An 11,874-nucleotide genomic window follows, 5' to 3' on the forward strand; every position below is an offset into this window, starting at 1 on the left:
GACTCTACAATCCAACAGAAAAATCCCAACAATCAGACGACCCCCTATGAGCAAACATTTGGTGAGAGTAGGGAAGAAAAACGGATGGGACCATTTTTCTTCTCTTCTAAACTCAGACACATACAGCTCACTACCCACATGTTTAATAAAATATAGTTAATATTAATTAACTTGGCTTATAACACACATTGCATAGTTGAGTACAGCAAATATAAAAGGTCCTCTAATATTTTCTGTGTTACCTTAATTTAAATATCATTAACATCTGTTCATATTCATGACAAACATTGTTTTTAAATTAATGTCATTTAATCCAAAGACATGCTGCTTTATGTGTAACCTTGTACTCTGCATGAAATCAGTGATTAGTAAAAGAGTTAGAATTCATCACATGCGGTGGCTCCATAAGCGTTTACAGTTGTTATCCCTCGCTGTGTTCAGAAGTGCTCTTTTACACTCGAGTGGTTATTTGAGTTACTGTTGACTTCCTGTCAACTCAGAGCACTCTGGCCATTCTCCTTCCACCTGTGACATCAACAAAGCTTTTTCTCCTAGAGAACTGCAGCTGGCTAGATATTTCCCCTTAAACCATAGAGATGGTTGTGTGGGGAAAATCCCAGCAGCTTCTGAAGTCATCAGACCTGCCCGACAAGCACCAACAAACAAACATCCCACATCAAAAGCCACTTAAATCTTCTTTCTTTCTCTTTTCTGCTCAGTTTGAAGTTGAGCAGGTCGTGCTGAGCATTTCAGGACATGATTTGCTGCCACGGGTCAAAACCTCATTAAGTCATTCAGTATTAAAAACTGAAATGTTTCTGTTGCTCTGTAAATTCAAAACCAGGCAAGTAAACTATGCCAGGAAACAAAGGTGCTCAAAGACTAAAACATTTTTAAAAAATCAATAATCGATAACAGCAGTCTCTTTGTTTTGATTCTTCAGAGAAATAGATATCATCTATACGTGAGAAAAATGACCTCGTTCTTTGTGATTCTCTCTGAGCAGAGTCGAAGCGTGTCCCTCCCCCCGTGTCCCCGAAGCCGCGTGGGCCTCCGACAGCACCTAAACCTGGCAAAGCAATAGTAGCTTCAGCAACCATGAGCCCGAGCCCCGCCGCTACCAGCCCAGCTGCAGCCAGCCCCACCCCGGCCCCCAAACCCTCCTCTCCGCTCTCTGCCGCCCCTCTTCCAGCCCCCGACACCCCCTCCGCTCCCTGCCTCTCACCCGGGCTCCCTCTCACTTCCCCTTCTCCAGCCCAGAGTCCGTCCACTCCCTCACCGCACCCCGTCAAACCTCCACGCTCCTCGATCACCGGTCTCTCCATCGACCTGTTGGGCTTGCGGGAAGTGGAGGAGGAAGAGGATAGGAGGCGAGATGAAGAGGAAAGGAGGAGAGAGCGAGAGCACAGGAGGCACAAAGAACAGGAAGAGGAGAGAAGCAGAGCCGAGGACGGGGCTTTGAAGGAGCTGGAGAGGAAGTCCTCAAAGAGCGACAGGGTGGAGAGTCGAGCAGGGGAAGAAGAGCAGGAGGGAGAGGTTCAGCATCGGCTGGAGGAGACCAGCGCCTCTTTGGCTGCAGCTCTGGAGGCTGTGGAGCATCAGATCAAAGAGGAGGACACACAAAATGAGTGAGTACTAGAAGCAAATCTCATTTTCCCACTGAAAGGAGATTTATATTCATCGGGACTGCATGTTGGCACCCAACCTGATGACAAAGGGATTAGATCATAAATAACTTGACGCGGTGTAGAGCTGCAAATTGAGACAGCTTATTACAGGCTTCAGTGTAATGGAAGCGCTAGTGCTGTACAGAAAGGACTCCCGAGGCTTGTGTTGACATCAAGCTCAAGATTGTGAGAAATATACACACACTCCTGGTTTGAGTATAGACAGTACAAAACATGGATGTAGCCATTGATCTTAAGTGGGCCCAACCAGTGAAACTCCCTTTTCTGCCAGGTTAAAGATATTTAATCCCTGACATATCTTGATACAGGAAAAAGAAGTGAAACTTCAGCAGCTTTTTACATGATAAATGTGTAAAAAAACAGAAAATCTTCTGGTAAGTCATTGCTCAGATTGTCAAACCTTACATTTGACAGCCCTGATCTATGGGTTTGAAGTTTTGTTTGATCTCCTGTGAAAACCAAAACAGGAAGGGGATATATATTTTCCCCATTAGCTATCAGCAGCAGGGCTCTAGACTAACTTTTTGCCATGGGCGTACCGGTACGCCTAACTTTTTAAAGTTAGGCGTACCGGCACAAAAGTTAGGCACACACAAATTTTATAATAATTTATATAATATAATGTGTTTTTCTGGATACACTGTGCTTTTTCAGCATTCAAAGATTGATGACACCGTGTCAGAGCACTGGCTATGAATTTCAGAAGGATCAGGCCTTAACTTAACAGAAAAGTTAGCAATAGTTCTTTTCCTATTACAGCTACATCCACTTCTGTCGTGCCTGAGCTGCTCACTAGGGCTGGGTATCATCACTGATTTCTATAATCCATTCGATTCCGGTTTTCAAAGTCCCGATTCGATTCAACTTAGCCTCAGACAGTCAGAAATATTATAATTCTGATCATTTATCAGTACTGACTTCATCAGAATTGTAAACATCACAGCAGATGCCTTTGTGTGAAAGTAACTGAGAATAAAACACAGAAAAACATGAAGGAGATTTTCCTGGTCTGGCCTTTTATAGCAGATAACCTTAAAAATATTCTACAATGTTCTGCATATAAAGTTTAAATTTCTTCAGTATTGAACAACAGAAAAAATAGGCTTTCTTGTCCGAGGTCATTTAAGTGAAAAAAAGAAAAAGAAAAGAAAAAGAGCAGCCGACAGCGCTGTAAACAACGGTAGACTGGTGGGTAATAAGCGAATGAATAATACAGAAAACAGAGATTGGAGACGGGAAACTGTTCTTGAAGTACAGAGAGAGATAGAGAGAGAGCTAGCTGTGCATGAAGTGTGATTTTAATTGTCGTGGAAGCAAAACAGCAAAATTCATGACGACATTGATCACATGTGAAGCGCAGTTTGCTGCTTCTTTTGCTGCTGGCTCGGTGAATTTTGGTTGGAGAGAGACAAAACCTGCAGCTCAGAATCAGCGCAAAAAGACGTAAACACAGCGCGGACCGGACGCATCAGAATCGCTAAGCTCCGACAGCGTGTCCGTCTACGGGCCGTCGGGTGAGAAAGCGGAGAAAGACAAAGCTGATTCTGATGCGTCGGTTCCGCTCCGTGTTTACGTCTTTGTGTGGAATCCGTGTACCTGCTCTCATTTGCTGTTTGGTTGTTGTTGAAATGGTTTTGTGAGCTTTGATCTGAGAATCTGGCGTTTCTGGCAAAACACAGTTATATTTAAAAGTCGATTCAGGATTTAATGAATTGATATCGCTTTATTCAAGCTACTCACCTCCCACTTCCACCTGCACTTTCAACTGGACCACGGCCAATCAGAGAGGTCCCGCCCCTTACTATCTCTGATTGGTTTAGTCCACGATAGGGGCAAAATGTGTGTCTGTTGTTGACCACAGGGAAGGTTGCAGATTTATTTTTTTTTTGCTACCCGAACAGTTGGTCGCACAGGTGCAACCAAATATTTTTTTTTAGTCGCACCACTGAAAAATTTGGTCGCATTTCCGACCAAATTGGTCGCACTCTAGAGCCCTGAGCAGTTATTCCAGTGCAGCTGAAAAGGCAAAGAAGGAGAAGGATATAAAGCAGCACTTTTATTCTAATCCAATGAGTTGCTTTAAAACAGCGATCCAATTTTGTTTTTGTTTAATATCATCAAATTCCCCCTCAGTTGATCAACTCAGTGGAGTGGAGGAATTCAAAAATCTGGACCCAGCCAGGGTTTGCTTGTGCGTTTGGGTATGTTTGTCGCGCACGCAAACGGACAGTGAAATTGCATTTCCTGCGGCTGCTTCACAAACAAAGCCGTGCCGCGTTTTGATCGCAATGATTTAAATGCGAAGCAGCGGCCATGGTAAACATTCCCTTTGTTTTAAAAACAGCTCTGTGATTCACTGTAAGGAAAGTGAACAGCAAAGCAGTGAGGCTGTCAGGAAGAAGACCAAAAACAGTGCAGGGGATTACACGCTGCGAGTCCACTCAGGGAGGCGTCGTGAATCCAAGAACTGCCGACTGCACCACTATCAATAATGACAGGACAACAAAGCTAGAAGGTTGCTGTTAGATATAACCGGGCATCGAATAGCTAAGTAGCCAAATGGGTTTTGGAATTCATGGAGACAAACAATTAAAAGGAAAACAAACTTGCTAGGTGGAAAAAAATCAGATATTACCAGCTGAAACTATCCAAATGACTCCGCTGGCATCTTTAGCTGCTTCAACTAGAGGTGGGCGTAGTAGTATCGATCTGACACTGGTATTGGTATTGGATCAATACTATCAGGGTAAGATACTTTGCTTCTATCCTCTAAGTTAAGTATGTAGCTCAGTGAACTGTGTTAAATAAATTATTTTGGGGGAAATGAAAAATATTCCTCAGACATGCACTTTGAAAAATGTCTCAACCTTTTTGTGTTGACTGTCACGTCTGTTTTATTTATAGCCTATAGCTTATTTAAATCATTAAATTAGTGGTCAGCAAAGTGTGTTCAGAATTTGCAAACTGATGATGACTCACCTCATGAATCATGACACACTACTCTAAGTTAAAAGTATTATGTATAATTGAAAGCATTAGTGTTGACGCTGGTATCGGTAATACTGGCCCTGTATTCACAAGTGAATAAGCACAACACAGAACAAGCTTAAACACATGAACTTTGGACAGTTTTGGGAGAATTAGGTCAGGACTGTCTGACATGCAGCATGCAACAGGAAGTAATCTGCTTCACACACATTCACACCTCTGGATATATCTCCACGTGGTTTTATGTGAGGGCGCGTGCAAGAAGCAGCACTGGTAAATGCTGCAGACAGTTTGCACAACCACTTAATCCAACATCGCACGGAATTTATACTCAGGAGCTGGAATGTTAGCTGGTCTAAGTCCTTATATGTGGAAATGAGACCTTAACCCTGTATTTTGAAAGAAATGTGAAAAACTTTTGCTATGATTAATTTCTTTGTTCCCTGACTGCCAAAACTTTATCTTGAACTTAAAATTTGAACAAAACCAAACAAACAAAATTCACATATTCTTATTGCCTGGGGTTAGAGGTCATCACCGGTGACAACTTAGGTCACAGAAGGTCATTCAAAGTAGCTAATGTGCGATCAGTGTTAGATATTTGCATCCTCTCAAATCCCTCCACTTTCCATCTCTGATTCTTTGCTGTATGCCTCAGCACTAACCGAACCCTTCTTTTATTCTCGCCCAACTTCCAGCTCTCTCTCCGGAAAAAAAGCAACAGTCTCCATCTTGGACGACATTGGCAGCATGTTTGACGACTTGGCAGACCAACTGGATGCGATGCTGGACTGATCTGCTGCACGCATCTCATTTTCCTACAAGCCCTTTCCCTCGCCTCCCCCCTCATCATGCGTAGGTGTAAGAAAACTCTCCCAAGGCTCAGTGCCGGCGCGGAGAGTGTGTGTTCGAGCGTGCGCCCCCTCGTGCGTGCGTGAGCGCTTTCTCATGTAGCCTTGTACAGTACTGACGAGGGGAGGGGGGGGGGGGTCCTCTTTGTCTGGTGCAGTAGCTCTAGTACGCCTCCTGGTGCAAGGAGGCCGCTCCCACACAACCTCTGACCTCTGCAGCTCAGCATGTCGCCGCCGCCGCCTCCGCTGCCACCCGGCCTCAGATGGCTGTGTGAACCATGAGAAGCACAATCATTTTCCTCATCCTTTGATCTCTACAGACTTGGACCGACATGCTGACTCAGTCAGACAGGGAGACAGCAGATAAGCATATTGCTTGCGAAATAAGCACACTATCCGTCTGACAGGGAGATAGATAGATAGCTAGATACATAGATAGACGAGGTAGATACTGATGAGACGTCCGAGAAGATTTATAAAAGCACACGGGGAGAGAGGCGGGCCGCTTTCTGAGCCCGATTCGCTCCTGCAGCGTCAAAAGGATGCATTTTTCCAGTCAACTCGTAGCCTCTATTTCTCTTCTGTTCCAGTGGAGGATTATGGTTAGCCGGACTTCCTGACTCCCTGTGTGTCGTCTCTGTTCATGTTGTTGTTGTTGTTGCTGCCGTTGCCGTTGTCGTCGTCGTGTGTAGTCCCTGCTGATGCTCACGTCAGTGTCCTCCCTCTCGTACAGTAGTTGTTGTAATGATCAGAAAGATGATATAGATGTGTGTCCATGAGTTTTGAGACACTCGCACGCACACACACATGCACACACTTATTACATCTTGCTAGTCTTCAGCTTTGTTGGCGGTTAACTCCAGCTGCGGAGGTTTGCTTGAAAATAAATCTGCACACACACACACATACACACACCACACACATGAACATATATTATATATATATATAAATATTTACAAGCACACTCATGCGGTATATCCCTTTGTCCTGCTGCAGTGAACAGTGTTTATAAAAGATAAACCTATATTTCAATGCTTTATATAGTACATCCAGTATACATACATAGAGTTTATAGTATACCTGGGTATTTGAGCTGTTATGGCTCCCTCTAGTGTTGGTTAGTGAAACTGCCTCTAATTGGCCCACCTTGAATCTCGTCTCCCCCACTTTTTGTTTTTTTACAATCTCCCTCTGTGTCTGGTTTGTTAACTCTACATCTCTCTGTGCCTTCGTAGTGTTCTTCATATATTCAGTTTTTTGGTTTGTTTGGTTTTTGTTCCATACTTTGACATATTTATTGGGGGTTTTTTGGGTTCCTTACAAGCCCTTTTGTGTCTGTGGTGACTGAATAGCTTCTATATACGACCTCTAAAATTAGTCAGCTTGTCTACCCCATTTAAAACCAGCCCATGTAAGCCCCCCATAAGCTGTAATAAGTTGGCTCCGCTCCTCCTTGAATCCCTGGTTTTTAGTGGCCCACTCAGAGCCCCCCCCCACCCCTCAAACCCCCCCAGTGTTAGCCAGACAGTGGATCAACCAGTGTTCATCCCCCAATGAAGAGTCCACTTGTATTTTTATGCTCTTTGAAAACAAAGATGATATATTTGAGAGACAGATGGATCTATGTGAATACTATTAATAATAACAATAACGATAATGGCTGTAGGCATTGAGGTGAGCTTCTGGTCGAGTTCTGGATGTGTTGTGACGGCTGTTGTGCCATGTTGGTTGGGTTTAGGTTGTGTTTCTGCTGTGACGATGCATTCCTGTACAGCTGTGATGAGAATAAATGTAAAAAAAAAATTAAACCGGATGCTACTCTTTCGCAGTTGTTCTTTTGCATCTCGCCTTCCACAGCAGGCCTGATTACGCCCGAGTCACTTCACCTGCACACAATGGTAGAACATGTCAGTGGAAAATCCTCTGGTAATAATTTTGCTGCTTTTGGAATGCTCTCCAAAAGAATCAGAAACCTAAGTGAATCTATCTCCATTTTTAAGACCGAATGCATTGAATTTTCAGGAAAAATACTGTTATAAATTGCAGAACAAGATTTATTACCTACCCAAACCCGAGCGTACAGCGATAAAATATAACTGAACAGGTAATGTGTATTTTGGCTATTTCTACTCACTGACGTGTGACACAGAAATTTAAGCAATGTGGAAAAAAGAAAATGCCTTTGCCATATGTGGGGATTTCAGTGGGGACACAGGGGTTGATTACCCCCATTAGAAATGTTGGTGATTGTTTGCCAGCTAATATTAAGGAAATGTTGCCCTGGCCTTTGTTTTTCAATCAGACTCTATAACTTAAATGAGCTGTACAGTGCTTGAAATTACCGGAGATGTGTGTGACAGGTTTCGAATATGCAGAAACTGCAAAAAAAACAAAACAAAACAAAAAAAACCCACAACCTGCAGCAGAAGAAAACACCAGGATGAAGGAAATGAAGTGTCTAATGGAGGACTCATGGACCCATCCTGCATAATGTTCCTGACCAGTTTTGGTGAATTGCAGCCTCAGTTTCCTTTCCTTAGCTGATAGGAGTGACAACCGGTGAGGTCTTCTGCTGCTGCTGTCCATCTGCTTCCACGTTTGAGGTGTTGTGCATTCAGAGATGCTCTTCTGCATAGCATTCATTACACACTCTGACCTCTGACATCAAAAAGGTATTTTTACACAGAGATCTGCTGCTCACTGAATATTTTTTCTTTTTCAGAACATTTTCTGTAACCTCTAGAAATGGCTGTATGGGAAAATCCCAGTAGATGAGCAGTTACTGAAATATCTGCTGTCTGTCTGGCACCAACAGCCATGCTTTGTCACTTTAATCAGCTTTTTTCTCTGTTCCAATGCTCAGTTTGAACTTCAGCAGGTCATCTTAACCGTGTCTAAATGCCTAATGCACTGAGTTGCTGCACTGTGATTGATTAGATATCAGCATTAATAAGCAGTTAAACAGGTGCACCTAACAAAGTGAGTCTGCAGTCAACATTATATTATATACCCAGTCTTATTACTATATTGTTTCTATATTCTGCAGATCTAGCTATGCCAGTTAACTACAATTACATATGGTATATTGCAGATATTGCTGTTGACAGGTAAAACTACAAATAAGGTGACAGGCCAGTTTTTATAACCTTCAAATCGTGTAAAAACAAATTCCAGGCACATTCCTGTGCAGCACTGATTTTTCACTGCACCAAAGGAGGAGCCACACCTTTTGTTCACCCAATAAAAAGTCCAGTACATGATTAATAGTATTATTCTTAGTGAGATTTTACACTTTCAGACAGGTGTTTGTTGTTAACATGGCTTTCTACATGTGATATGTGCACACAGGTACAGGGGCCCAACTGATTAAAAGATGCTGATATGCAGGCTGGGTTTATCTGTGGTTGCACTTTTTGAGTTTATCCACATTGTCCTGTTATGTCATCATGCCTGCTGGGAGTTAAAGGTCTAAATATATATATATATATATATATATATATATATATATATATATATATATATATATATATTTTTTTTTTTTTTTTTTTTTTTTTTTTTTTTTACAAACTGTTAACTAGTGATACTTGAATTTTCTTAATTTCCTGCCTGAAATTCCTAATAAATTACCAAAAAAAGAAAAATGCCAGATGTAGCAAATGATTATAAAAAGTCAGAAGTTTCAATAAACACTCAATTTAAAAAAAAAAAAGAAAGAAAGAAAGAGAAAAAGAAAAAGAAAGACAGAAAAGGATTTTATGGCATAATGGTTCAGGCTTGAAAGGGTTCGTTGACCACGAGGAACTACAAGTCCCATGATGCCTTGGACCTTGCGCATCTGAAATATGCTGACAGCGTTAACTTTGTCTCTAATTACAGTTTACAATAACTCGTTGTTCTTATGCCCGCATATCAATGAAGACACAGTAAACAAAAACAGGGACAAAAAAATGACCCCCCCTAAGCAGAAACAATGAAACTAGCTCTGCAGCTAACAGTTAGCCCGGAAATGATAGGACACGGGGGGAGGGGCTTTAACCCTGAGAGGGTATGTGAGGGACTTCAGGCGGGCATGCAGGTCTTTTCCCTCTCAGCCCGAGCAGACGATGGACCTTTGAAGGCTTTATACTATAAACACACAACATGGAAGCAAAAAAGGCCGAAACGATCTGGTCTGCTTTGCTAAATACTTCAAAGGACGGCGGTTAAGAGTGAACGAGGTGAGTACTGGGTCTGCACGTGGAGGGAGTGCACAGCGACTTACATCGCAAGCACGTGCAACCATGTGGCGATAAAGTAGAACTTGTGCTCCGATTTTTAAAGTGCATTCACTGGATTAAGCAACACTTTAGTTAAATGTAGGACACATTTAGCTATTCTTTAAAATTACTTTAAGGGTCACGGTTTTCACGTTTTTGTGGAACTAGTTGTTGCTCAATTCTGCAACAAATATTGTAAGCAATTCTGCGCAAAGTAAAAGATTCTCTGATTCACTCATTAAACATTTAATTAATGCATTTTTTCTGATTATGAATGCTCAGCTGTGTGTTAGCCTGATACATGTCAGAGTGTATATAGAAGATGGACATAACATTGGCGCCTGAAAGTTATTAAATGCCTTAGAGCTGCACTTTTGCCTAATTGTCAGCAGGGGGTAAACGGCTTTCTAGACATCTATGCAAAAATGACATTACTGAGGTCAGAGGAAAGAGGCAAACATTTTCCTGAAGAGTTTGTTTCATTGCTAATAAACCTGATGAAGGAGGAAATGCTTTACAGTGGACCTGCTTAGGCCCCTTTATACTTGCTGCATTGGTTATGTGGTGCTCAAATGGTGATGTCGCCACAGCTCTGTAGCATTTATACCAACACCAAGGGTATGAGTACACACTGCAATGTTGCCACTGCTACACCATGGGTGTAGACATCAACACTGGAAGCAGAGAAGGGTTTTATTTCATTCTTAACAGTGACACGATCATACACTCAGATTTTCTACACAGCGGCGGTAGCTCTCATGTGAGGCTTAAAAAAAATTGAGATGTGCCAACCAGCTGATGCCAAAGTGTGGCATGTGACGACACTTTAGCAAATGAGGGCGAGTATAATGGGCCCGTGAGTCTCAGTCAGATGTGCTATTTACAAAGAATAGAATAGAATAATCCTTTAATTGTCCCACAAGGGGAAATTTGGGAGTGTCTGGTTTAAAAATAAATTATTATTATTAATATTATTAATAATAATGGTAATGCCAGAAATCTTTTGCTTGAGGTGTCATAAAGGCAAAGTGTCACTGACTGTGTCCTTTTATATACAGTTTATGCTACATGTTGCAGACAGTGAGTACCCTCAAAGTCTGAGCAACACTGCTGGACAAACTCATGACACAATTTCTGAATTACTACACAAATCGTCTCGGTTGTACACACTCGTAGCGGTTGGTTAAAGGGTTTTGGGGGGCGTTTGGATTTGTCTCTGTTAAAATAAAAAGCTCCTTCTGCCATGCGGCCTTCACAAATGTGCCTTTCAGCCTGTTTTACTACAACAAAGCCAGATTTGCACGTCATTTGAGGCTCCAGTAATCAATTTCCAAAGCGCATGAAGTGCCTTTTGCTCATGATTAAGATCATTGTGTTTGTGTCTTAATTGCTTTTCAGCCTTCACGGTGGGATTGGATGACAGTGCAGAGGCTGGAGAATGCACAGGGCTGTTTAGCTGGCTGAATGCAGTCGGAGAACAATGTGATCACCTGGAGATGAAAGCAGAGCAAGAAGAAAACAGCTGGTGAGCCTTTTTTCTTCTTCTCTTAACAAACGAACCGGTTCCAGCCTGTGACGACAAACTAAATAAAACTTTTCTGACACCTACTATGAGAGCTGAACTCCAGCTCCTGATTCTAGCTTTTCTCTGAGGCTCACTTATTTATGATAAATGTTTGTATGATGAATTGTCACGTTGCCTCCATCTTTAAAAACAACTACTGTGTTTTCCAGGTGAGAGGAAGGTGACTGGAATTTGCCACATGGTCCTGAGAAATAGGCTTTCATGCTGGTCTGAGATCAGGTGAGTCTGTATAAGATGCTGGTACTCGAACATTTTCAGCCTGTGATGACAAACTAAACAATCTTTTCTGACACCTACTATGAGAGCTGAGCTTCAGCTCCTGATTCGAGCTTTTCTCTGAGGCGCCTGGAGTAATCCTGTAATGCCATGTGCTGCTACGAATGTCTTTATGTGAATAATAACTGAGCTTCTCTTGTTTACAGCCCGACTCAGGATGGCAGATGGTGATCTAGTTTCTTTACGGTAAGTCTGTTTATATGCGATGCATGTGGGAGAGCCAGTGACGA

At 42.3% G+C, this 11,874-nt stretch overlaps 1 protein-coding gene and 2 non-coding genes across 6 annotated transcripts in view; all 3 read left to right on the forward strand.

The window, feature by feature from the left end:
• The window catches only part of LOC146385830 (uncharacterized), a 46,795-nt gene extending 39,447 nt beyond the window's left edge, over positions 1-7,348 (forward strand). For all 4 annotated transcript variants that reach the window (XM_084931808.1, XM_084931809.1, XM_084931810.1 and 1 more), the window contains 2 exons: positions 1,007-1,628; positions 5,375-7,348. In XM_084931808.1, the coding sequence (XP_084787934.1) occupies positions 1,007-1,628; positions 5,375-5,471 (719 nt within the window). In that variant the 3' untranslated portion in view covers positions 5,472-7,348. The remainder of the gene's footprint in view (positions 1-1,006; positions 1,629-5,374) is intronic.
• Positions 7,349-11,350: 4,002 nt separating this feature from the next.
• On the forward strand, positions 11,351-11,440 carry LOC146385832 (small nucleolar RNA SNORD60). The gene has a single exon (XR_014800596.1). It is a non-coding gene; the product is annotated as a small nucleolar RNA SNORD60 (small nucleolar RNA).
• Positions 11,441-11,624: 184 nt separating this feature from the next.
• On the forward strand, positions 11,625-11,713 carry LOC146385833 (small nucleolar RNA SNORD60). Its single transcript, XR_014800597.1, has one exon. It is a non-coding gene; the product is annotated as a small nucleolar RNA SNORD60 (small nucleolar RNA).
• The last annotated feature ends 161 nt before the right edge of the window (positions 11,714-11,874 follow it).

The sequence above is a fragment of the Perissodus microlepis genome, chromosome 6 (genome assembly GCF_051167445.1).
Source record: "Perissodus microlepis isolate ML-2025 ecotype Zambia chromosome 6, ASM5116744v1, whole genome shotgun sequence".
Taxonomy (NCBI): Eukaryota; Metazoa; Chordata; class Actinopteri; order Cichliformes; family Cichlidae; genus Perissodus; species Perissodus microlepis.